Source organism: Pantherophis guttatus, chromosome 1, assembly GCF_059756535.1.
Source record: "Pantherophis guttatus breed Tessera chromosome 1, ASM5975653v1, whole genome shotgun sequence".
Lineage (NCBI taxonomy): Eukaryota > Metazoa > Chordata > Lepidosauria > Squamata > Colubridae > Pantherophis > Pantherophis guttatus.
In genome coordinates, this window is record NC_142063.1 from 129625237 (window position 1) to 129652923 (window position 27687).

The window sequence follows — 27687 nt, forward strand, 5'->3', positions numbered from 1 at the left end:
CAATTTACAACCAAAATTTCCATTGCTAAGCAAGACAGCTGTTAAGTAAGTTTGGCCCCATTTTACAACCTTTCCTGCCATAGTTTGTTAAGTGAATCACTGCTGTTGTTAAGTTGGTTGTTAAGTGAATGTGGCTTCCCCATTAACTTTGCTTGTCAGAAGGTCACAAAAGAGGACCACATGACCCCGGGACCCTGCACCCGTCATAAATACATACCAGTTGCCAAGCATCCAAATTTTGATCAGGTGACTTTGAGGATGTTGCAATGGTTGTAAGTGTGAAAAATGACCATAATGCCTTGCTCCTCTTGTATGGCTGAAAAGATGAGGTAACAATATGAAGGTAAGATGAGGTGGGCCAATCCATGTAGAGCAGGGGTGGGCAATTGTGGCCCTTTTAAAACCTATGGACTTCAACTGGACTTCAAGTTGAAGTCCACAGGTTGTAAATGGGCCACATTTGCCCATCCCTGATGTAGAGCATTGTCCAGAGGATTGCTGCCAATACAAGATAAGCCCTTTCTCGGCGCTGGCTTCTTTTCTTGTTCAGCTATATGAAGCACAGTGGCATTTCTCTCTTTCCTTCCGTCTGTGTTTGTGTGCATTCAGCTTATGCTGAATTTTATGAGCCAATAATAAACTCTAGACAACATTTGCAACATTTCATCCTGCCAATATGTCTTCAGATCAACATTTGCCAAGACTGGCTAAAATGACATATTTTAGAAGAACTAATAAAATGCTACATAAAACAATTCCTTGAAAATACATCACTCTTGCTCCTTTAATACAACCCATTCTTCTTTTTTCTTCATTTCTGGCTGAGCAGATCTCAGAAACTGATGTATGCCAATTTGGATATCCCTGCCTGTCATCGTCCAAGACTTTTATTACGGAAATGCCAAGGGGAAAAAAAAAAGAAACAAGAAGCAGTAAACCTCCTAGAATTCTCATCTAAGATCTCATCGAAGTCATTCATGGTTTTGTGCCTTCTTATACGAACACATAATTCACCCAGAAGATAATCTCTTTCACAGGTATTCCCTGAAAAGATAGAACTCTGTATTTTAAGGCATACATTCCTGATCTCCTGCAACAGATCTGCTCTTCTACAACAAAAAATTGATTTAGGTATGTAAAGTGAGAATTTCTCTTGTTGCATATTATCAGAATACCATCACAAAATGAAAGAGAGGGATGGTTCTTCTTGTGGGGGCACCAGGCTGGATCCTAGCACTGAGACTGCGGGATTGCTCCAGGTGGGAATGGGACAACTTGCCATGGCCAACTTCCACACAGGACAGCTCGCCATGGGACAATTCAATCATTCAATTTAATCATTTAAAATAAATAAAAACATTAGTTTAATTTTTGTCATTCACATTTCATTCTGTCCCTCCCTTTGCATCCTTTCTCTAATGATTCTATGCCATCATTTTGATATTAGTGTACCTCCTGTCCTGCAGCTAGTAGTTCCATGGCGAGTTGGCTGTAGTGAGTTGTCCCGCAGCAAGTGGATTGCACAAGTTGGCTGGGCGAGTTGGCCCTGGGGAATTGCCGAAGAGCCGTGGTGGTGCAGTGATTAGAATTCAGTACTGCAGGCTAACTCACTGCTCACTCCAGGAGTTCAATCCTGAGTGGCTCAAGGTTGACTCAGCCTTCCATCCTTCCAAGGTCAGTAAAATGAGGACCCAGATTGTTGGGGGGCAATTGCTGACTCTATAAACCGCTTAGAGAGGGCTGTAAAGCACTATGAAGTGGTATATAAGTCTAAGTGCTATTGCTAATATCTTAGACTCGGCTTCAGACACCCAAAGGGCTATGCCTTGAAGGAAGACAAAGGCTCACAATAGGAGAGCAGTGCATTTGAGTTCTCTGGAGCAATGCACAGGTTCGGAATCAAGATTCAACATGATGTCACCCTGATGTGGAATTTCAAGAAAAGGCATCCCTGGAAGAGGGTGAAAGTAAGATACAGGCTAAAGAAACATGGTCATTCTTTTTTGTAAAGTTTTATTTCAGGTGAAAAAGGCTGTGAACGTTTCCTGGAATCCCAGCTGCTTTATAAAACAATGATGTGAAGTTTAGTTGTTTTATCTACAGAAGAACCTAGCAAAGCCATTGTACTTTATTGAAGATGAAATCTAACTTGACAGATATTCATTGTGTTGTGGTATGTATCTTCCACATGTGCTTCTTATCAGGAAGTCCAATTGTATCAATAGATCCTTCATCCAGGTGAATGGAGATACAATTTATGGGATTTTTACATAAAAACATTCCTCAGTGTACCTATGAGCCTAGATACATCAAGTACATCCTTAAAATTGGCTCTGATCAAAGAAGAACCTAAAAATACATTGATGCAACAGAAGACAATGAGCGTTAGGTAACCGATCAGTAAGATACACACCACATGATGAGACTGAGATGCTTATTTCAATATTATTTTACAGGTTGTGCTGCAAAACTGCCTTAAGCACACTCAACCCCAGCATCTTCACCATGACTGCAGTTGTTTTCACCCCATTCACGTTTACTGCACAGATAAATGGAGAGTTCGTTTCCTGAACATTGCACGTCATCCAGCCAGATTTGTCCAGATCCTGATGAGCCAAAATACATAAGCAGAGATATAATGAGTTAATATATAAATTGTTTCCAAGGTGAGAAAACAAATTCTGTTGACGTCATTGTGCTGTGTGACCTGATCGTATAAATATAAGGGATTGTTGAGGGAACCATATTCCCTTTTGCTGTACTCTCAGATGACTAAAATTCCTCTCTAGAACAAAGGGCCAGAGCAAAGATGCTCCCTTGCCATGTTTCAGGAGGGAGGGAAGGAAGGAAGGAAGGAAGGAAGGAAGGAAGGAAGGAAGGAAAGAAGGAAGGAAGCAAGGAAGGAAGGAAGGAAGGAAGGAAGGAAGGAAGGAAGGAAGGAAGGAAGGAAGGAAGACAAAATCTCTTGTTTTCTGATTTGATGGAAGTTGTGAAGTAGATTACCTGCAGCTGCAGTGAAGGTATTAACAGCTTGACTGAACCCCAGCATACGGCAAACCACATGGCCATCATTCACATCCCAATGATCATCACAGATGGTGCCCCATTGCCCGTTGTGCAGAATCTCCACACGGCCACGGTTGTCTTGTCCTACGAGTCTCAGGAAAGCACCGAATCCTGTGGTTGTTCGCGTATGCAATTTCAAAAGACAATGGCAAAAGCATTAAGGGTTTGATTGCGCCAAGTATCCATTGAAAAAGAACCTTTCTATTCCAGCTATACATTTTCCACATCTAAAGGAGGGTTCAGTATAAACTCTCTTAGAGGAAAATGGGGGATTTTTAATACAGCATTCTCGGCAAATCCTGCAACTGATGCTCCATAAATTTATTTTGGTGTTCGTAAATTTTGATTCTGTTTCTTAATATTGGCTTCTCTATTAAACCTGATGCCCCAGGTTCACCTGAATGGATAAGCCACTCCTGGCAAAGAATAACATAACACTAACAATTAGTTAGGTCCTGAAGACAACCCCTGGATTAAAATGTAGGAATACAAAGGATAATAAGCACAAATAGCTTTTCTAACAAAAGGACTGCACCATATTACTTATCTATAAGTCCTGATACAAAGGATATTATCTTTGTTTTGCCTACTTCTGGAACAGGCATAGCTGTATGTGCTTTTTTTTTTTAAATTGTGCTTTTGCTATGGTTTTGCTCTGATGCTAGATAAAAAAACCCAGCTCATATGAAGCTTCACGTGTTCAAAAAAGTTTTACAAATTGTTTGTTGGGAATAATTTACCTGAGATGCCCTTTTCACCTTTAGAACCTTGTGCTCCTGGTGATCCTAGTTTAAGAGAATTAACCAAACAAGTGTTAATGAAACATCCAGATAATTTGTGTGTGTGTTTTTTTTAAAAAATCATAAATGAAAGCAGAAACAGTACACAATGGAGTTATAAATGAATAAAACAAATACAACATGCACCAGAAAGATATTATCTATCCTACTTGCTAGCCATACCCTTACTTGGATTCAAACTTGGGCTGCCTGCATGTTAGGCAGTTGTATTAATCTCTGAGCCACAAATTCTTCTCCCTTCATCAGTTTGAGCCAAGGGAAAGTTTAAGTGTTTTTCTATCGAGACACCTGGTCTACCCCAGCATATGGGAGGGAGCATATTGCATCCCTTTCGCCTTTCAGCTCCAATCCAAGAGCCCTCAAGCAGTAGCATTCATGACAAACTATTTTATACCAAATTTATATTTATATATATTTAATTTTTTTTAAAAAAATGATTGAGGACCCTGAAAAGTTTGGTTTGTGTGGGTTATGCCTATCAATATTTATTAGAAATTAAAACAGAGAAAATATTTATTTTACTTCATGGACCCCTTGAAAATGTGTGGTCCTGGAATGGATTTTTGTTTGCAATTCCTTTCTTTGCTACTACCATAATAGGCTAATTTTCCCCCATGTATGAAACAACAAAATTGGAGAAGCAGCATTATAGAATCTTTACAGTGGCTTTCCATTAAAGAGCAACCAAACAGGGCATACGGGGTAATCCAGTACCTTCAATAAAAAGGAATTTATGGAGAGTGGGTTGAGAGTTATCATGAGTGCACTTTGGGCTATACTTGCCTATAATAATTAAACATGATAAATCCATATTCTGCCAAAACAAAACATAACGTTCATATGCATTTGATTATATATATGTGCAAAATATTGATATTGATTTTGGAATTTACCTGTATCTCCCTTACTACCTTTTTGACCTTGATCACCTTTTTGTCCTCGTGGGCCTGAGAGAAGAAAGAAGAACTACAGGTTAGACAGTCTTTGGAAGCTAATGTTTCAGCATCCTATTTGCAGCTCTTTCAGCTGTCAGGTGAGTCATGGTTGACTAAATATGTCTCTATGAACAGCAGAGACTAGGACTGCCATGAAAAATTGGCAAGTAGACCAGTCCTTTGGAAACTCTCTGGAGAAAAGAAGAACAGGAGATTGTCCACAAGCTCTGAATGGCAGCTCCTTACAAGGGGATTGTAATGCCCCTATTGGATTGAGTGCCCTGAAACAAGGAGATAACTTCTTGCTCTCAATTGTAACAGTGCCTTTAAAAAGAATGTTAAGCTAGCTACGCTCACATTGTAATCACATTTGGAGATGATCTACTTAACTATACCATGGATATTAGAGACTTTCAAAATGGCAAGTTTAATTTGACATCTGGTGAGTTTTACTTTGTTTCTTTGATACAAGGACTTTTTTTAAAGACTTACAAATTTAAAACCGCTATATAATTGGCATTCAGAAAAAAAGAATTTTTATGTATGAATTTTTTTTTTAATTCTGGAGACTCAGGGTGGCTTACAATGCATTAAGCAATAGCCTTCATACTTTTGTATATTTTATACAAAGTCAGCTTATTGCCCCCACAAACTGGGTCCTCATTTCACCTACCTTAGAAAGGATGGAAGGCTGAGTCAACCTTGAGCCTTGGAGAGATTCGAACTTACAGTAATTGCAGACAGCTGGTGTTAATCACAATGCTATTAGTCTGCTGAGCCACCAGGCCCTGGTTATTAATTGAACTGGAGACCAGAGGAATATTGACTTCAATAATATATTTTTTTTAAAAAAAAACCATGGTATTTGCTTACCTGGAACTTGACTTGCTGCTCCTGTCTCCCCTTTTTCACCCTTTGGGCCAAGAGCTCCTGGTCGACCCACATTTCCAGTAGCACCTGTTAAGTGAATCAAAGGGTGTGATAGCATACCAAATGTGAAGGAATAGTTGCACATTGTGTACAAAGAAAGGTGTGCTAAGAATCATCCTTTTAATTTGATAACAAAATATTACTTAGTAATAGAACAGTGGTCCTGACCATGTGCTGTCAAAACATTTTGAACTACAACTCCTAGACTTCATAACCACTGTGTCTAAAAAGCAGGCCAACATTAGTCATGTAAACTGTGGCTTCTGGAAGTTGTCGATCAGAAGGTACATAGACTATAGGTAGTCCTTGATTTATGAGTGCAATTGAACCTGGTGGTCATCAAGCAAGTCATCAAGGGACCTTGCCCAATTTTACAACAGTTTTTTGGTTAAGCAAACACCACGGTCATTAAATGAGTGCCACAGTCATTAAATGAAAGTGGCAATTGTTAAGTGAACCCATTATACCTGGACATCATAAGTAAATGCTGGTTTCTGGCCAAAAACAAATGTAATAAATCCCAGTCACATGCAGGAAACTGGAAATGGTCATAAATGCAGGCCACTTGCCAAGCACCCCAAATGCAATCACATGACCAAAAGAGGGCAGTCATCAGAACTTTGAAACCTAGGCTGTAAGTAGCTCTGGTGGGTCCGTTGTAACTTCAAACAGTTGCTAAGTGAGCGATCGTAAGTCAAGGACTACCTGTACTAGGTTATGCCAGACTACCGTAGATGATTTTGCTCTGTAGATTTGCCCCTTTGGTTCCACATTATAGATTTGCAAGCAAAATCTGCTCTTACTGTCAACCTCCTGCTGTAAGCAGCTTTGTATCAAAAGGAAATGCAGAGAATGGCCACCATATCCTGCCTCATCTTTTGCTGATTCACATCACCATGTATCGTTTCTTGCTGATGTCAGTAAGAACAGTTTTTGCCTGCAAATCTATAACATGGAACGGTGTTTAGAAGGCTAAACAGAGACTGAAAATTCATTTTTACCATTTGGGAGAAACCCCGTCCATTGACTAATGTGGAGGAAGGTCAAAATCCCTTCATAAATTGATAATTGCTCATGAGGTAGAAAGAGCTGATCAATGAAAGAGGAGAAAAAGGGGAAGAAAGTCTGCAAATTACACTTTTAAAATATACAATCTGGTGCCAAATAAGTGAGCAGTAGTCACTTCCTTTTTTAGGAACAACAATGTAGTTACATCTAGCAATTTCAGTGAAGACTTCTCTATATTATGTCAAATTATTTCTAGGAAAAATCTTTAGTCGCTCTTGTTTTAGTATTTACTCAGGTGTAAGTCCTATTGGCCTCTGCGTGTCTTATTGCCTAGTAAGCATACTTTGCTGTGAAGTACAATCCCATGGATTTTCACTCAAAAGTAACCTTTGTTAAATTCAGCAACATTTACTTCCAGGAAGTGGGTGAGACTATTGTGCTCCTGAACACATCTACAGTATGTAAGAATAAATGCGACTGAATATAAGGAAATTGACTTCTGGTAAGTATAGGGTTATAGTGTTGGAGAATGTTTGTGTCAGGGTATAGGTGATAAGAAGGGCATTTCAATTGCATTTATACAACATTATTTACCTTTATCTCCTTGTAGTCCAGGAGGACCGTTGAAACCTTGTGGACCTGAAAGAGAAAATAATATTTCCTTGTCTGTATATCTGAGTGTGTTTCTATAAGTGAAAGGACATTCTTTGGATGTTATGAACATGACATATGAAATGATATATTATATAGAAAATATAGACCAATCAGCATTGGTCGCATTCCTGGATGATTTCTGGTGGGAGAAAGATGGAGGTGATGCATCCATCCTTGGTCTTCTTGACTTCTCAGAAGCTTTCGGTACCGTTGACCATGGTAACTTTTTGGGCCAATTTAGGGAATTTATTTATTTATTTATTTATTATATTTCTATACCGCCTTTCTCCCATAGGACTCAAGGTGGTGTACAGTCAAGAAAAATATAGATACACAAACATCATAAAATTGCTAATTAAAATAATTAAAATAATTATTAAAATTATTAAAATTAAAAATTAAAATTATTTAATTGAGGATGGGTGGCACAGTTTCGGGTTTTATGACCTATTTACCACAGGTCTCAGTGCTCTCTGCTCCTTTTTAATATCTGCATGAAACTGCTGGCCAAGATCATCTGCCACCACGGGATACAAATACGCTGATGGTATAGAGTTATATATCTCCATTTCAGGTAAATTAAGTAATGCTGTGGGCATTTTTTCATAGTGCCTGGAAGCTGTGGGGACTGGATGAGGAAAAACTGACTTCAGCTGTACCCTGGTAAGTCAGTGGATGGGCCGCTCTGTATCCAGACGTTTATCATTTTTGGTCTTCAGACAGACCCAGTACATAATCTGGGGTCCTCCTGGACTCATAGTTCCTGGTCCAAGAGCAAATAGCAGCCATGGCTAGGAGGGCCTTTGTTCAACTTTGTGTTGTGCACCAGTTATATCCTTCCCTGGATAGCGAGACCCTCTGCTTGGTCACTCATGCCTTGGTCATCTAGACTATTGCAATGCACTCTACATGGGGCTATCTGAAACATGTAACATCTTTGCTCTGTGAACTGCATTGGGTACCAGTTTGCTCCCAGGTCCAATTCAAGGTGTCAGTTATGTAAACCCCACATGGGACCAGTTTACCTGTGGAACCATCTTCGTCTGAATACTTTGGCCCATACCATGTAGTCAGGCAGAGAAGGTATGTTGCAGACCCCATCTGTTAAAGAATTCTGACTGGCAGGGTCTAAGAAGAGAGCCTTGTCTGCTTTTCAGTTTTGAGTAGGGAGCCCAGAGGAGCAAAGTTGTGGGGCTGATTCAAGGGTGGGTTCTACTTACCTTTACTACCGGTTCACAATGGGCTCTTCTGTGCTCTTCTGTGCATGCGCAGAAGCGTTTTGATGATGTCAGGGTCAGTGAGTGGAGCCTCCCGCTGGTTTTAGTACCAGTTCTATAGAACCGGTGCGAACCAGGGGCAACCCACCACTGGGCTGATTAATGCCATGACAACCCTCCCTTCACCATTTAAAGTAATTTTCAACAGCATTTAGTCATCCATGACACAGTGGCTCAGTGGCTAAGATGTTGAAACAAAGATGAGCACTGCCCCCTGGAGTTGGGAACGACTAATACATATGTGCGAGGGGAACCTTTACCTTTACCTATAATCATCCATGCCTTCTTCTAAATTCTAAATTTATACATTATATTGTACACCATCCAGAGTCCCTCTCTGAGGGAGATGGGAAGTTTCAAAATGTGAAATATAAAATATAAACATAAAAACGAGAATAGGAGAATATACCCTTTGAAACTTCTACATGAAGGAGAGGTTGCAGGAATATATTTAGGGATGAGTAAAACTACCAACTGGATTATAGTTCTAGAATGTCAAATGTAGCACTAATGCCTTGAGTGGAAGACTAATGAAAAACATTAAATCATCATGGGTCTTGGTGGGAGAAAAACAATTTAAAAAATCAATTATTGAAAAGTCATAAGGCAGAAACTAAAGGACAGCAAATGATATTTGAATAAATTATCCCAATGATAATATATATTCTATTCATACCTTTTAAAAGAAAAATAGTGCCCACTTAAGGGAGATTTCCCCAACCCAGATGTGCTATGTTTCTTTAATCCTCAGGAGTGGCTGAGAATGGACTGAAGAAATCTACAACTCTGGAGGACACCAAGGTTGAATTAAGGAGTAAGGTAAGGTAAAGGTTCCCCTCGCACAAATGTGCTAGTCGTTCCTGACTCTAGGGGTGGTGCTCATCTCTGTTTCAAAGCTGAAGAGCCAGCTCTGTCCGAAGACGTCTCTGTGATCATGTGGCCAGCATGACTAAACACCAAAGGCACACAGAACGCTGTTACCTTCCCACCAAAGGTAGTCCCTATTTTTCTACTTGCATTTTTATGTGCTTTCAAACTGCTAGATTAGCAGAAGCTGGGACAAGTAAGGGGAGTAGAGACAGGTAAAGTTGAACACTGTGTAAGTGGTATTCCATCTATCCAATAGAGCCGGTATGATGTAGTTTGCGGCCCCGTTGTGAACCAGTAGTAAAGGTAAGTAGAACCCACCCCTGCTTCTGTGCATGTCCAGAAGGTTTTGCGTATGCACAGAAGGTCTGCGTGTGCACATGACGCGCGTGCGTGCGCTTCTGAACCGGTAAAGAAGGTAAGTAGATTTCACCTTTACTTAGAATTCATATATATCCGATGGAACCAAAGCTAATAAGTCTTAAGGCCTCAAAGGGTGAGAATAGTGTTGATTAAGAAAGTTACTAGATCCAGTCATGGGCAAGGAGCATGATGTCATATGTCTCAGGAGACCATAATATAATAACAACAACAACAAATGCAATGTACAGTATACTATTAATGTGATGACCTCATGGTACATTATTGACATTATTTGGGCTTCCACTTGATATTTAGGGCACCAAAAATAAACTTGCATCTCTGAGCTTTCTAATGTCATAGTGATAGAAATGAGAAGAAATTATTCTTTTTCCCCCTATAGGTAGTAGACTAAAAGGACAGCCTCAGAGCATCAGTCCTCTATCAGGGACAATCAAAGTAGGGACATTCAGAAGAACAAAGAGTCCATTACCTGCTATCTCTACTAGTTCCCCTAGTAGTCAATAGGACAACACTTTGGATATATTAATAGCATTCTGAGGAATGAATTCATGGAGCAGAACAAGATTGTTTAGACTACTTCCTTCACAATGAGAATATCTGACTAGCTATTTTTCCTTAGCATTTCAGAGGCATGGCAATGAACTGATTCACATGATACCCAAAGCCAGGGCTCTCCAAACTTGGCAACTTTAAGACTTAGGGACTTCAATTCCCAAAATTCCACAGCCAGCATGACTAGCTGAGGAATTCTGGGAGTTGAAGTCCACAAGTCTTAAATTTGCAAAGTTTGAAGACCCCTGCCCTAAGCCATGATATGGTTAAATTCAGGGGTGAGTTTTAATTTTTTTTACTACTGGTTCTGTGGGCGTGGCTTATTTTGTGGGCATGGCTTGGTGGGGGTTAATGTGACTGGGTGGGCGTGGCCAACTTTTTTTTTTTTACTTTTAAAAGCATTTTTTCTACAACCTTAAGAGGTTGCAGAAAAAAATGCTTTTAAAAGCCTATGATGATCAGGCAATTCAGCTGGGATTGCTAGAGGCTTTTAAAGGCATTTTCCCCCTACAACCTCTTCGGCTGAAGAGGTTGTAGAAAAAATGCTTTTAAAAGCCTCTGACGATCCCAGCTGAGCTGCGCGATCATCAGAGGCTTTATTTTTCTTTTAAAAACATTTTTTCGGCTGAAGAGGTTGTAGAAAAAAATGCTTTTAAAAGTTAAAAAAAAAAGCCTCTGATGAGGTGGGCGGGGTAAGTGAGCAGTGATCGGGCCAGGGACCGGTTCCGGGGCATGGCCAGCCAATATTATTACCGGTTCTCTGAACTACTACAAATTTTTACTACCGGTTCTTGCGAACCGGTGCGAACCGGGAGCAACCCACCACTAGTTAAATCTAATGTGATGTAGGGACCCAGATTATAGACAAATGGGTTAAACATAGCCTATAAAACCATGGCTTGTAGTAGTTTTACAGATCTCACCTATAGTCCTAGGTTGTTCACTTAGATGTGGTATCTATTACTCTGCTGTTCCCAGTTCTATTTCATTCCCTATGGAAGATGTGAAATTTGGGATTTTCTCCACTCCGTGTGTTGTAGGTCTCTGCTCTGTTATGTCACCATGTTTTCTTATTCCTCCGCCCCACCCAAATTAATAAAGAAAACAGAAAACAGAAAACAGAAAACAACTAGTCAAACAGTGTAAAGATTGCTAAGATTCCAGTAAGAAAGAAAGGGAACTGCTAAAATATGGCTGACTATGGTTTGTTTGTTGTCTGAGTAGTTGGTTGAATGATACCGTAATACTAACCCATATCATGTTCCCACTATTTACTTCTGAAAATAGTAAATGTCACATTAACTATGAAAATATATTGAGTACTTGACTATCCTCCATGATCTAAATATGACATTCAATATAGCACTTGGTTGTTTTCACTTACCATCCTGGCCTTGATTTCCCTTCTCTCCCTTCTCTCCTGTATGACCAGTTAATCCTCTTGGGCCCATGATTCCGCTTTCACCAGTTTCTCCTTTCGATCCTGGTAAGCCTGTTTAGCAAGTTAAACACACTAAGCGTAAAGGCAGACGTTTTCTCGTGTGTATAGTCCCTGATTTGTTTTCAGTTGCAGCATCATCATAACACAACTAATTTGCTTAATATCTGCTTCACTGAGGACAATCACAGTCTAATCAATTAGCTCTTTCTATTAATGATGAAGCTGTATAGTTTGTTTCTGGGTCAACAGGCCCTTGAGATCATTTGTCATGTGTATGATGAATTAAGACAGATTTTTCTCAATCTGGAGTTTCTACATGATTTAGAAGGTAGCCTCAATAACTCACAACCAGAATGCCAAACTGGCTAGAGAATTATGAGAAACGAAGGCCATCGACCCATCTAGAAGGCACTCCATTAACAAAGATTGTGCAATTTTGGGTCACAGAAGTATTTTACTTCAGGCTTTAACAATTACAACACATCTAGCTTGCAACTTCTTCTTTAAAAAAAAAAAAAAAAAGATAGTACCCATAGTCACAGCTGTGAGCTGAGGGAGTTGAGTTTTGAGTTTAGTTTGGTTGGATTTGAATAAATGATTGAACACAGTGTGGAATAGGAAATAAAATGTTTGTCAAGTGGAGAGACATATAAGTAAATTACATAAAATACATAAAATGGGTTGGGGAGAATTTTAAAGTAGTTTGGAAAAGCTATTAGGAAAGAAAATCATAGGCAAACTTATTTTTATGATTTTTTTTCCTACAAGTCATGAGATTTCAGAAGCAGGTACCATAATTTGATTAAATTGGTTGGATTTTATGATTTACCTTAATAATAATTATAATTGGAGTACTTCTTATATATGATAACTTTTCACATGTATGGTACCCGATTTAATTTACCTGGTAGATTTCTTTCTGTATAATGTGTCTCGGAATTATGTTAATGTAATAGCTATCCATATTGTAATAAGAAAAATAAATAAGTGACTTTTCCTTTAAAAATGAACCTAAAAGAAATTAGGCATTACTGATTTCAGTTGCTAAGAAATGATAGATGGCAGCAAAGAAATACAAGAAACTCTGCCATCTAGTGATAGCCTAGATCTACAACCCAAATTTGGTAGCCTTAAACTTTACAATCTATTTCCTGAGGGCAAACTCAGGTAACAAAAGCAATATCATACATTTCTGGCGGGAATCCATGCTACATAGATGAATTCATTCTGTTTTATCCCCAGACTGTAATTTACACAGCCGCCAACCCTGCAAAGTATCTGATATAGCTCAGAGACTCCGGACAATAGACAAGAATATTTGTAACTCAGAGTTGAACTGTGAGGTCCTTGGTGCTCTCTGATTTTGATTGTTTTCTTACAGATGTTTCATATCCCAACTAGGTAACAGCATCAGTGGCAAGCAGTTGGGTAATGAAATACCTGCAGGCAAACGACCAATAGCAATAGCTCTTAGACTTATATATCACTTCACAATGCTTTACAGTCCTCTCTAAGTGGTTTTATAGTGTCAGCATATTGCCCCCAACAATCTGGGTCCTCATTTTACTGACCTCTGGAGGGTGGAAGGCTGAGTCAGCCTTGAGCCAATGAGACGCAAACTGCCTAACTGCTGGCAGCCGGCAGTCAGCAGAACTAGCCTGCAGTACTGCATTCTAACCACTGTGCCACCACAGCTCTAAACCAAGTTCTAGAAATAAAATTATTATTATTATTAAGAACCCCACAGAATCAGGCTACTTTATCATTCACCTCTTCCTCATAGCACCAGCAGAATTGCATTGCATTAAGAATAGGCAGGAAGAAAATATTTCTCATTTCAAAATGATAATAATTCGTCTTACCACGAGATCCCATCTCCCCCATTTCTCCTTTCATTCCTGGTTCTCCTTTTAGTCCGGCAGGCCCAAGATCCCCTTTTGATCCCTTTTCACCATTTAGTCCAGATAAACCTGATATAAAAGAGATGTGTGCATTTAATAATTATTTTTAATTGAGCCACCATACTCAGTGTCCAGTATTGAAGTCAAGAGGTTTAATCTTATTGCAATTCAAGCTACATTTGTAGTCTCAGGGCTGCAGTAGTCTTATAATAAACTTTTGACTTGCTTTGGTGTGTTGCTAGACTGGACTTCCCTGGTCTGACCAGTGAAGTTTTCAAGTGCAAAAGAAGTGATATTTAAGGATCTCTCAGGAGAATTACTTTAAGAAAAAAACGTTTAAAGGGGCAAATCTAGTCACCAGCATGAAATAGACTACCTGGTAAACCTTGCTCTCCTTTTGTCCCTATTGGTCCCATGGCTCCTATAAACAAAATATAGAGAAAAGAAAAATAAATGTGAAACAAGAATTGGCAACGAAATTAAACTTTACTTGAATTTCAGCATCTGATTACTTTATTACCTGTATCACCCTTTTCTCCTGGGGAACCAACATATCCTTGTATTCCTGGAACTCCTAAAAATATACAGGATACATTAAAATGCAATCTTATTCTCTGTATATACTAGGGATTAAGTATCACTGAGCTCAATAGGATTTACAGTTTAGCAGAAAGGTATATATATATAAATAGTCCTCAACTTAAAACCATCTCAGTTTTGTGATCTGAAATAAAGCACAGACGGAAAAGGTTTAAGAGAGATTTTGAATTCTGGTTTAGAAATGATGTATTATGCTTAACAGAGGTCTCCACTTCAAAATCATCAGTGGAGAATATCAAAATTTTTGACCACAGCCTGAGAAAAGAGACAAAAGAGTCTTTCCTTTCTTATTATTTCAGGGTCCAAGGAGTGGGTTCCTCCACCTTCCTTTGATCTTAGAATAAATTCACGGCAGAATGTACTACAATATAGTACAATTCTACAAGGCTATAAATATTCCATATAGTCATAGAGAACTTGCTGTAATGTACAGTACCCCATATCCTGGCATGCAGGAATCTAGATAAGGCAATAACTGGTTCTAATGAAAATTAATCTCTTCCCACCACTCCAGAAGACCAATACACTGTTATCTCCCCCCCACACACATAATGCCTGCTTTGTTGTCTAATATTCTTCTTGAGTCTCTCTTGAGACATCTTCCTGCAAAAAGTAGCAAAGATGCTTGAGTACTTGAGGTGGGCTCATGGCCTGAGCACCAAAATCTAGAGTGATGTCCTTCAGGAACATCCAAAAGAAATTAAATGGTTCATATGGATTGGATAACACCCCTCTTGTCTTCACAGCATAGAGCCTCAGGCTGCAGCTGAGGAATTACCAGGTTCTCCTTTGGGTCCAGGAAGTCCGATTCCTGAAAAAAAAAAGGGGGGGAGGGACTCACTTAGTTTAAAAAATCCAAAATTCAGTAATAGCATCACCTCACCCTCAGCCCTCTGCTCGAAGATAGGGATTGTGGTTTTATTTGCTTACCATTTGTTCCCTGGTTTCCTTTCATTCCTGTTAAACCAATGTCTCCTTTTTCACCTTTATCTCCTGAAAGATACCACAGTTGTGGGGTTATAGCAGATTTTATATGATATACTTGCCATAAATAATTCAAATTCAGCCCTTGAATCTGCCAGTTTCATAAAAATTACATATTGGCTGCCTATTTTAGTGGCCATTTCATTTCACATTGACTGCACTTCAGCAATGAAACAGGTATTCATTATTTTAAAGAGCCCTGGTGGCACAGTGGTTAGAATGCAGTATTGCAGGCTAACTCTGCCCACTGCCTGGAATATGATCCTGACAAACTCAAGGTTGACTTCCATCCTTCCGAGGTCGGTAAAATGAGGACCTAGATTGTTGGGGGCAATATGCTGACTCTGTAAACCACTTAGAGAGGGCTGTCAAGCACCGTGAAGCGGTATATAAGTCTAAGTGCTATTGCTGTTAATGAATTTATAAAGGTTAGATCTGACTTCCTAGCTACATTTGCAATTTGCAATGACAATTCAAGGTGCAGTTCAGGCTATGATTAATTCAGTTTAGGAAGCCATTTTGTTAGGTTTAACAAAGACACATGACTGTTCCTGACTTCATATCCTACTCAGGAAGATGGCCAAGTAAGAGGGACATGAAGTATATAGGCATGTAGCTTATTAAAGGATCTGAGCTGTTACATTTGAATTAGATCAATGCTCTAAATTCAAAATTGATTATTTGAAAATATGACCTTTATTACCTTGGTCACCTTTTCTTCCTGGAATTCCCGTTTCTCCTTTGGGACCTGATTATGAAAAAAAGAAGATTCTTAGTTTTATCCTGGTCTTCAAAATTGCTATTCTCTCTCTCTCTCTCTCTCTCTCTCTCTCTCTCTCTCTCTCTCTCTCTCTCTCTCTCTCTCTCTCTCTCCCTCCCTCTCCCTCTCCCTCTCCCTCTCCCTCTCCCTCTCCCTCTCTCTCTCTCCCCCCTCTCTCTCCCTCCCTCCCTCCCCCTCTCTCTCTCTCACACACACACAATCAGCAGCAGAAACCAGTCTAAAGGGCCACTAAATTTATATGTTACTATAACTGGTATATGAATTTATTAGTAAGAGTATTTTCATCACTGGATTTTCATCATTGAATTATGGGAAAAATTCAGAGAATATGTGTTTTTGAATGAAGGGAATGTGTAGCCATTGTCCCTAATCTTCTTCCATGTATTCATCTGGCAGGAGATCTGAAGTGCCTACATGTAAAGAAATTGTCTGCTCCTGAACTTTGTATACATAATCATGGGATCTATCTACTCAAGTGTCCAGCTATCCAACCCAGCCTATTTGCATCAGGGATAGGTGAATCTGTCAGTTCTGATTACTTTCTGCGACTAATCTTTCTCTTTTCATTCCTTATATTTGTTCCAGCCAATTTCTGCATCTAACTGCTTTTCTCTTCTTTAATCCACATGAAAATTCATGTGCATTTTCTTGCACATTTCTCCCAGAATATATATTTCGCTTAACAGGTATTTTTGGAAACTTCCTTAATATGATTTCTTTAATATTCCTAGTTGGCTTTTTCTTTTTACATTATTTCCATTAACCTATCCATTTTCAAATACATTTTTTAAAACATGCATGTATATTCCATCCCTGAAAATTGGATAATAGGATTAGTTCTCATGTTCCTTTTACAAATAATGCACAAATACAGATTATTGCTAATTTCTGTGGATCCATCCACCAATGGTGTTCAACAGGCACATTCTCACACATTGTTGTTGAATCCGGTAAGACAAAAATGAACAATTTGATAACCATGCTTCGAATGAATGCTGTAGAAGTTTAGAGCAGCTGTTCTTGCCTACTTTGTGTGCTAGAACTCAGATATGTATGACATTTGCTTGTTTATAGAATATCACATTCAGATACTTTACAGGAATTAAGTTGGACCCAATAAAGGAAAATATTTGTAGCTCAGGGTTGAAATGAAAGGTGCTTGGTGTTCTCTAATGTTGCCTTAGTTTATTTAGTTGGAATAATGTAATGTCTGCAAGAAAACAAGCAAGCAAATATCCCTCAATTAAGTTGGAGCAATAAATGAAAGAATAGAAAGTGATTAGAAGATCATACTAGAGTTACTCACCAGGAGGTCCTGCAATTCTTTGAGTCATGTTACTTTTAATTTGATCTGAAAAAGATATTGACATATGTTGGAAAAGCATAAGTCTGTAACTAAAACCAATCCGTTTTCACACGCTTATTAAACAAGCTGCACAGCTACTCCAGATGTAAACCCTATTTTAACATTTCTCCAGTTACATTATGTATACCTGCATTGTTACCATTTTCAACATTCCCATGGGATTTATGACCTCCTTTCCCTCATTTTGTTTTCATGGATTACAGTACAGTATGAACATTTAGATCATTTGTTTGAATTCCACTCAGTATCATTTCCATCATGCAAAATGATTAACTCTTCCTTTCAAATTTCCTTATTTCAGTTTCATTCCAAACCATTCCATCACTTTATTGGCCAAGACATTTCCAAGGTGTACAGAAGGGCCTTCTTGGGTATTTATAACCAGATCAAGAGATTTCCACCCAATTACTGCAGACTCTAATAGGTTCAACACCTCTCATCAAGCTACAAGTCTACATGGAGAAGAAACAAATGCACTAATGAAATACAGACAAGTAGGAATATAATCAGTATAAAAAGTATTTCTGGTCTTTGCTAAGGTGATTGAAAGGGCTGATACCCAATCCTGAACAGTAGTACTGGGTGGGCTAGTGCATGTTAATGTGATTATTCTGGTGACCTTGTAGAGCTGTGGGTGGCAGCAATAGCAATAGACATGCTTCAAACAGTTTTCTGAATGTTGCTTTGTGACTGACTTTACCTGCTATTTAATCCAACCTGGATCATAATCCAACAGAATGCCCCAGATCAATGATACATCTGTCAGCCTGATTGACCAGACAGGAAACATGACCAGATAATCCAATTTTACTTTATTGTAAAGCTACACAATCTGAAAGTAGAATTCTCCTGTTGTTTCCTTTACAGCCTGAGAAACTAAAACTATGGATGATCCTTTCTGAGTCTCTTGCCTCACCCACTATCCAGCTGCAGGTTATGCTGTCTCTTATCCCTAGACAACATCTCTTTGCTCCACCTCCCAAGGTCTTTCCCACATATCATTACAACATCATAGCACCTACATCAAAATGATGAAAGTGCCAAATTGGATCCTTCTTTCTTTCTTTCTTTCTTTCTTTCTTTCTTTCTTTCTTTCTTTCTTTCTTTCTTTCTTTCTTTCTTTCTTTCTTTCTTTCTTTCTTTCCTTCCACCCACCCACCCACCCACCCACCCATCCCCATATAGGTTATATCATAATATACACAGAGGCAGATGCAACATGATCACTAGCAAATGATAAATACTTTTATGTACATACTCTGGTTATCTTCAGCATAAATTGGGAGTGTTGGAAAGGTCTTGATCAGGAACCTTTGAGATTAAGATAATTGTACATTTGCTTCAGAGAAAAAAAGCCTATACAGAATTTGATTTTAATGACTTAATGGATCAAATTTAATTTTTTATATTCAAGCTCTTGTCGATGAACTCCAAGAGCAGAAATGTCCCCTGAATTATAAATGTGGCATTTGAACAAAGAAATCCATTCCATTTTGTATACAGCATTCAGAACAGTGGTGGGTTGCTCCTGGTTCTCCCCCGTTCAGGCGAACCATTAACGGTGGTGGCATGAGGCTCCGCCCACCCACCCAGATGTCATCAAAAATGCTCTGCACATGTGCAGAGGCTTCTGCACATGCACAAAAGCGCCATGCGATCGCAAAGCGACCACACGCACCCGCACGCTACCGATAGTGAACCGGTAGCCCCGGGATTTGAAACCCATTACTGATTCAAAATACTTAATATGCACAGTAGGAAGATGGACAAAACAAAATAAAACTGCATTCAGATTACACGAAGCTAGGATATACCTGTAATGTTCGCCATTTCCCATTGTAAATGTTGGTTGCTCAATTTGATTACATAAAATTCTTGTTTTAAATTGTGGATCCAGTTTTCTTGACCACTTTGAGGATTGATTTCAATGGAGGCATTGGCAAGATGATACACTGATTTTGCTGTTCTGCCGTCTTGCATGCTATTTATAATTTTGTGCATCGTAGAGACTAAGAAAAATTGAACAGAAAGTAATGAAATAGCCAAACTTTATTCACCATTACCCAACTGTGCTAATTTTCAAAATTGATTTTCATTTTTCTACATAGCCCTGGGAGAATGTAAAATTAGGTGAAGAATTTTCCTGTTTTAACCAAATCCTATTATTTTGTCAGGGAGCCTTATTCTCAGCCTTGAATGTTCTCTTGAAGTTGTAGAAATAATCACAATTTGTGAAAACTCTCACCAGGACGTGTCCTTCGATGTCATACCTGGCCAAATCACAGATCTATTGTTATTGTTAATCTATATATATATAAAAGCCAAATACCACTAACTCATCACGAAAACTCCAGAACGGTAAAGCCTACAAACTTGAAATTTGGCATGTATGTTCCTCTTGGCTTCTAGGTGCTCGCTAAGAAAGGATTTTTTGAAATGACCATCAGATCATTAGTATTTCGTATACAGGATTATATTCACACTCTCTTTTGCTAAGGAGTTAGACGTTCTACTACCCCTCCCTACCTGAAAGGAACACTGTTCCAACTGCCAGTTGCCTTATATTAACATGCTCTGATGCTATGGAGTTAGACATTCTACATTAAGTTTTAGGCTTTAAGTGTCAATTTATCATGCCCGATGACATAGTTTTGTTGTGAAGCATGGGCGTCCAGCTAGTGTTATATAAAACACACCAAATCAATTATTGTAGCAGGATCCTACTGACTCTTTCACATTTCTATGACATGAATGATACAAAATTCATATTCAATTAGCCCGTTGCCTTTTCAATATTCATGTTTTATTATTTTACTTTAATTAATAGGTAACTATTTGCTACTTCAAAGTTAGTGTTTGGAGGAAATATATTGCTTTATGCAATACAATTTAATCTGATGTTTAAAAATGGGAACAGTGGTATTGCCGAAGCAAGAAAACATTATCTATGGACATTCTCTTTGGACATGATATGTTCATTTCCAAAGGGACAGGGGCTGACCAGAGACTTCATTTATTGGGATAGGTGTTCCCTAATGTTTCTTCTGATTAGACAGTGTCATCAGCACAGTGGACATGAGCTTGGGCAGACTCAGGGAGACAATGGAAAACAGATGTGCTTGGCATGCTGCAGTCCATGGGATCACAAAGAGTCAGACACAACTTAGTGGCTGAACAACAACAACAACAAAATTTCTTCAAAGAAATTGAGTGGAAGTGGAAGATTTTCCAATCTGGTGATCATTGCAACATTAGAGGGTAACTTCTACCTACCCTGTTTCCCCCAAAATAAGACATCTCCTGATAATAAGCCCAATCGGGATTTTGAGCGCATGGCAATAAGGCCAAGCGCTTATTTCAGGGTTCAAAAAAATATAAGACAGGGTCTTATTTTCAGGGAAACATGGTATGATTGAATTAGCCCCACCAGCAGAACTTCCATGCCCTTCTTTCAACGCAATTTAAATGCACTAAAACCTCGTTTCATGTTCTAGCACATGTTCTCTATACTGAGAAGAGGTAGGATAACATTTAAAGAATGGCAATCACAAGAACATGACCAACATTTGTTTACCCACCAGCATTTCCAGCTCATATAGGAGGCACATTTGTTATCAGCCGTATACAATCATTGGATAAGTTCATATAGTACCATCACTGATGGTGGAATGGCCACAAGATCGTGGCTTCTGCTACCTGCTGCATCCAATATAAACATTCCTGGCTTCAGCTGTGAACTATTAAGTACTAAGAAAACAAGTGATGCAGATGTGGAATGGAGATCATCATTATTAGCCAGAAAGCTAAGAACATTTACAAGATCCAATATGCTGCCTTTAATCTTTGCAGTCTCACAAGGACCTTTAACCTTGACCTACAATCCCTGTATTTACTGTCTTACTCTGTCTTGGTGTGCATTTATCATCCATTTTTCTAGTATGATGTTCCCATCTCCTTTCTCCCTGACTTTTCTATGCTTTAATGTCCCACTTCCTTTTCCTTCTCTCTCTCTTTTTTAAATGTAGGCTAAAAGAAAAATAGAGAAAAACTATGTGGTTGCCAGGAGTAGAAAACAACTTGATGGCACATAATCAATCAATCAATCAATTAATCAATCAATCAACAAACCAACCAATCAAAAGAAAAGTGGTGGTATCACATTTTCTGTCCAGGTGTGCCCCACTTGTTGGTCATAATTCACCAGCTAAAGGCTCAGGAATTCTTGGAATCAAGCGGCACTTTTAGCTTTTAGCTTCTTCTGTCCCGAGCATACTTCTGCAATTTAATCTAGACTACAGAATGGTTTCCTATTGTTGTGTTGCTGCTGTTTTTACATTCAATATTGTCTGACAAGATAAAAAGCATTGTAAAGAGCTACCCAGATTGTGATGAGAAAACCCAGGATGACTAATCAGTCTCACATGTGGCTGAAGACAAAAGCATCTGGAAAACTAAAGTTGAGAAACTAAAGGTCTGAAGGTTATTTAGTGAATACTGGGAATCATCTTTGGCACTGTTTTTATTTTTCAAGTACCAGTTAGAAATGCTCTCACTTTTTTTGGAACTTTTTAGGATGGGTGGGTTCTTTTTACCTTTTTAACTCTGTATTCTTTTCAGATCGTTAACAATAGGGGGAAAAAACCCTTCAGGATCTGAAATACAGCAATCAGTTAAAGAGGACACCACAAAACATCTGTCTGCTTGGGGGACATAATATGATGCTCCTTACCACCAGTTGTGACTTTCATACAACATACAGTACATTGAACTGATACTTCAATGCTGCTGAGGGTATCTACCCAAGACAGCAGGTTAACTAAGGATTTCACTCAGCTAGATTTACCAATATCAGTAGTGTGAGAACAGGCAGTTTTTAATCTTTTGATTAAAAAAAAACTAAATTACATTTAATACAGGTTACCTTTATAAGCCAACAGTCCCATGCCTCCTGTGAGTATAACCAAATATATTATAAGTAGAGACCAAATGCAGCATCGGCAAGTCTTTTTCTTGTTGTTTGGTTCTAAAATTTGGGGAAAAACAAAATATAAAGCGTAATGTAAGTCCATCATTTGGCTCTACAAGTGACTGAAACTACCATTACTGGTCAAATAATGATAGTTTCAGGTCATAATAATCTTCTACCCAAAGTTTTATAAAACATGGATCCAATTGAATAGCAGGATTAAAACAGGTTATCCTTTATTGCAGGGGACAGCTTGGCTGTCTCGGGAATTCTGGGAATTGAAGTCCACAGGTTGTAAAAGGGCCACAGTTGCCCACCCCTGCTTTATTGGTATGTTTAACAGAGAGTTAATTGCCTAATTTCTAGACAAAAGGCGGTGTAAGTGTAAACTATGCAAGCTTATTTGGAAGTATATTTGATCATTCAAATTTCTAAAGACATCTACTGAGAACTACAATCAACAAATGACAGTCTCCCAAGAACCCACACCTTAGTACTAATTTTCACTATCTTTTACTGTAAATTTTGTAAAAGTCAGTGACATACAGGTCAATCAATACAAAAATAAAACCAACTAAGCAATATAATTTTGCTTCTTAAGGTATTTCGATGTAATCTGTGACAACAGCCAGTTGAATAAATGTTGAAAAATCTTACAAACTTGATATAGGTGCATGCTGAACAATTCTGAGGAAATCCGTTCTTGCTCCAATGTCCATTTGAAAAGTCCCATTGACACAATCTCACTTTTAAGGGACAACAATCCCCATCAATAAAAGTTATGTGTATTTCCCCACAAAGCTCTTCATGCCAGCCACATGACCAAGGAGACGTCTTAGGACAGTGCTGGCTCTTCGGCTTTGAAACGGAGTCGGGAATGACTAGCACATATGTGCGAGGGGAACCTTTACCTTCATTTTTTACAAATAGTTGTAATGAAAACCTTGCCCGTGTGAAAAATAGCACTTAGTGTGTCACAGCACATTGTGAAAGGCAACTTTAAATCCATCCTTGATTAATATATAATGAGACTTCTGCTGATTTCTCTAACTAGGAATATCTTTTAGCAAACGAGATAGTTCAAAAGCACATTTCATTTGTTTCTTTTCTTAGTGAAATGTACAGAACTGAAAAGGTAACAATGATTCAGTTCCAGTGATTCCATCTATGAAATTTTCTTGTCAACATGGTGTCCGAGGTACATATGTATGTCAAAAAAAAAAAAAAGGTCAGGTTGATGGCTGCAATTATGCATAACAGCCCCACTGTTATGCATATGCATGTTGTCTCCAGGCACATACCAAAGGATGGAATTTCAATAATGCAAACACAATCCCCATTTTGACTTTTTTGCCTCCTCCTGGATTTCCCTGTATGGCAATGTGCAAAAGTGGTTTGCCATTGCTTTCTTTCAGGATATATTTTTATCGCTTATTCTACTCATTAGCTCTGAACATCTCAGTGATCCCAATCTAAATCATAACCAGGACCTATTCTGCTTGGTTTCTGGTTTCTGGTTCCTCAGCTAAATTCTGGAGAAAAAGTATTCATCCGTGTATGTGCTCTTCAAACTTCCATGCTACTGAATGAGTAGTCTGCCTTAGAAACCACTTATGCATATCCCAATGGTACTTTTCCAAACGGCTACTGGACTTCCTTGGGTTTCTTTTTCTTTGAAGAGTTTTTGCTTCTCATCCAAGAAGCTTCTTCAATTCTGATTCTTTGATGAGAAGCAAAATGTTTTCAAGGAAAACAACAACAACAACAAGAAAGTCCAGTTTCCTTTTGGAAAAACACCTTGGGGACATTATCATGACCTGGATGATTGAGAATTCCTACAGGCACTTATGCATATATACAAGTATTTGCATAGACATAAACCATTGTATTCCCATCACATATATGTCATGACCAAGATTACAATCCAAATTTAGGATTATAGTCTTGATCATGAAATTCCATGTCACCCTTCCATATTTTTATGTTACTGCCATAAAATAATGCATATTATTTATAATATAATTATATATATATAGTATATATAATATATACTATATATAATATATATAATATAATAATAATATAATATAATATAATATAATATAATATAATATAATATAATATAATATAATATAATATAATATAATATAATATAATATAACTTATAAAAGACAAAGTCTCATTAATCAATCACTAATAAGTTGTCTTAGATATTTTGATCTAAGGATACATGATCATGAAATAGTAAAAATACTTTACCACTAATTTCAAATGGTGTGAGTCCAGAAAAAGTCATCTTATCTGACAATGAGAATGTTTTGTTGTCTTTGAATTCATCATCAATGAAGCTATTTAAGTTGTTCATGATCAAAGTTTTACTGTAAACTGTAATCCTATCAGGATCTCCTGGAAATACATTTTGTTACAAGAACGCTTGCCATTGGCTGGATTTTATTTTTACTAGACTTGCAAAAAAGAAAAGAAAAAAATTCCTAGCACACTGCCTTTTGTACTTCCTCCAAAAAAGTCTAAGCATGGGCTGGTGAATATACCCTTTAATATTAAGGATAAAGAGATAGAGCTAAATACTAAAATCCTTATTCTGAAATGTGACTCTTGTCATTTGCACAATGATTTCTCTCTAACTCTCTTTGACCCATCGTGCTTATGTAAAGGCATGTCTATACGTTTAAGTCAGCATTGTTTTACGGATAGGAGTGATTGCAGCAACTAATAGACTGTAACTGTCATTGTGAAATGAGAGAGTTGCGGAAAGAAAAATGCTGAAGCAGTGGGAGATTGGGGTGGAGGGTTTGCACAAGAAGAAAAGGTATTAATAGCTCTAAAACTTCCCCCTGATTCCATGAGCACCTAAGAGCATCCCTTGAGAGAGACGAGAGACAGAACAAAATAGAGGAAATGAAAAAATAGCTAAGCCACCAATACAAATGATGATAATCCAAACAATATAATGATGGAAATTATTGTAATAAAATGTTGAGAAAAATGATAAGAAAAGACCAGGAATAGGAACATGGCAGTAAGTTTGCATCATGACTAATATAAGCCTGTGGTTAGGAGAGAATATACTTACTGTTGGCTAACAAAAATTAGCCAATATTGAATACGCAGATGATATATGAATTTCCCCCCACCCCGCCCCGTCTCTAATAATATTGACGTTTCTTTGGCTGATGGTTTCATTTCTATGAGAGCATGCCAGGAATCCCAATTTTGTAATGGAGCTGAAAATTCTTTAGAAGCAGGGCTGTTCAATTTGTGTTTCATCACAGATTCAACATTAGAACATCAGGATGATATTTCATATTTTCGGCCTCCTCTGCTTAACACAGAGGTGTCAAACTTGCGGCGTCACGTTGTCGTCATGTGATGTATCACGACTTCCCCCCTTCGCTAAACCAGGGCTGGGCGTGGCCAGCTCATGATGCATCCGGCCTGCGGGCCATAAATTTGACTACCCTGATTTAGCACAACTAACTAATTAACTAAGTTCCTTATCAAACATATGATATGCCCCCATTAGTCCAGATAGATCAGGGATCCCTAAACCCTGGTCCACAGTCCGGTACTGGTCCGTGGCCTGTTAAAAACCGGGCTGCACAAGTGGTAGGTGAGTATGCAAAGCTCCATCTGTGCATGTCATAGATTAGATTATAAAGGTAAAGGTTCCCCTCGCACATATGTGTTAGTCATTCTCGACTCTAGGGGGCAGTGCTCATCTCCGTTTCAAAGCCGAAGAGCCAGCGCTGTCCAAAGACATCTCCATGGTCATGTGGCCAGCATGACTAAATGCCAAAGGCGCACAGAATGCTGTTACCTTCCCACCAAAGATAGTCCCTATTCTTCTACTTGCTTTCAAACTGCTAGGTTGGCAGAAGCTGGGACAAGTAAAAAAGAGCTCACCCTGTTAAGTGGCACTAGGGATTTGAACCGCTGAACTGCCGACCTTTCGATCAACAAGCTCAGCATCTTAGCCATTGAGTCACCACATATTAGATTAGATTACACACTGCAAAATCATCCCCTCCTCACCATCGCCGCTGCCCACCACTGCCAGTTCGCAAATCTGGAAAGGTTGTGGACTGCTGAGCTAGATAATACTAAACTTAATCGACTGTGAATAGGCTATGGTTTCTACAGAAAAAAGGCTCCCAATAGCACTCATACAGAATACACATTTACACAAACAGTAGCTGCAGTTTTGTTCATTTCTGAAAGTGTTGAATTGATCTAGCTCCATTCCAGTCCAATAACATCCTCAGCTCTAAATAGCTGTAGCATCTCACATGCTCCATCCTCTCTAGCACCTGGTGATTGGCCTATACAAATCATTCTTCCTGAGCTCCTGGTCTCCTTAATTGGTAGACAGCTTCCTTTTTGCTCCTAAAAATTGGTCTAACAATGACCCATAAAAATGGGGTAAAATCTCTTGGCTGCCCTATTTTCCCCAGCTCTCCTGCTCACACAACTGTGTTCAAATCTTACATCTTTCAGTGGGCACACTGAGTCAAGGTTGGATAAAACAAACACTCCTTTGTCAGAAAGGGCTTTTCCAAAAGGCAACTAGACTTCCTTGTCCCCCCTCCCCTCAAAAAACATTTCACTTCTCATCCCAGATGTTTCTTCAGAATTGAACTGAAGAAGCTCCTTGGATGAGAAGCAAAATGTTTTCAAGGGGAAAAAAACAACAAAATCCAGTTGCCTTTTGGAAAAGCACCTTCGGGGAAACCATGATCCAAATGATTGGCAATCTCCATAGACAAACTCTCTTTTCTTTCCTATCCTGTCCAACAGTTCCTATCTCTCCTTCCTTTTGTTAAATCTCTCTTTACCTTCTTAGGTAGGCATGTTGCCACAAAGCTATGGAGTTTCATCAACTGCTCCTTCTTTCTTCTGAACCATTCGTTTTTCTTCTTGCATTCATGTTTGGAATGAAGGAATCATCCATTTCTTCCTTTGATCCAGGGGTGAAATTCAATATTTTTTTTGCTACCGGTTCTGTGGGCATGGCTTGGTGGGTGTGGTGTGGCTTAGTGGGCATGGCAGGGGAAGGATACTGCAAAATCTCCATTCCCACCCCACTCCAGGGGAAGGATACTGCAAAATCCCCATTCCCTCCCTACTCCTGGGGGAAGGATATTGCAAAATCTCCAT

General features: G+C 38.7%; 1 protein-coding gene across 1 annotated transcript; it reads right to left on the bottom strand.

Moving 5' to 3' along the window:
• Nucleotides 1-1992: 1992 nt before the first annotated feature.
• MARCO (macrophage receptor with collagenous structure) lies at nucleotides 1993-24928 on the bottom strand. The gene is made up of 17 exons (XM_034432779.2): nucleotides 24772-24928; nucleotides 22468-22569; nucleotides 19361-19555; nucleotides 17487-17531; nucleotides 16103-16147; nucleotides 15346-15408; nucleotides 15194-15226; nucleotides 14336-14389; nucleotides 14192-14236; nucleotides 13777-13884; nucleotides 11858-11965; nucleotides 7334-7378; nucleotides 5675-5758; nucleotides 4760-4813; nucleotides 3807-3851; nucleotides 3004-3177; nucleotides 1993-2606 (listed from the first exon to the last, which is right to left on the bottom strand). The coding sequence occupies exons 1-17, from the start codon at nucleotides 24875-24877 to the stop codon at nucleotides 2476-2478; spliced, it is 1437 nt and encodes a 478-aa protein (XP_034288670.2). The 5' UTR covers nucleotides 24878-24928; the 3' UTR covers nucleotides 1993-2475.
• Nucleotides 24929-27687: the final 2759 nt, after the last annotated feature.

What these genes read in the sequence shown, in the direction of transcription:
- MARCO (XM_034432779.2), bottom strand. Translation starts at nt 24,877, where the DNA reads ATGAACAACTTAAATAGCTTCATTGATGATGAATTCAAAGACAACAAA. An exon ending in AGGAGAAAAGGGTGATACAG is followed by an intron (nt 14,237 to 14,335) that starts GTAATAAAGTAA and finishes TTTTGTTTATAG; the next exon opens with GAGCCATGGGACCAATAGGG. An exon ending in GGGGGAGATGGGATCTCGTG is followed by an intron (nt 11,966 to 13,776) that starts GTAAGACGAATT and finishes CTTGCTAAACAG; the next exon opens with GCTTACCAGGATCGAAAGGA.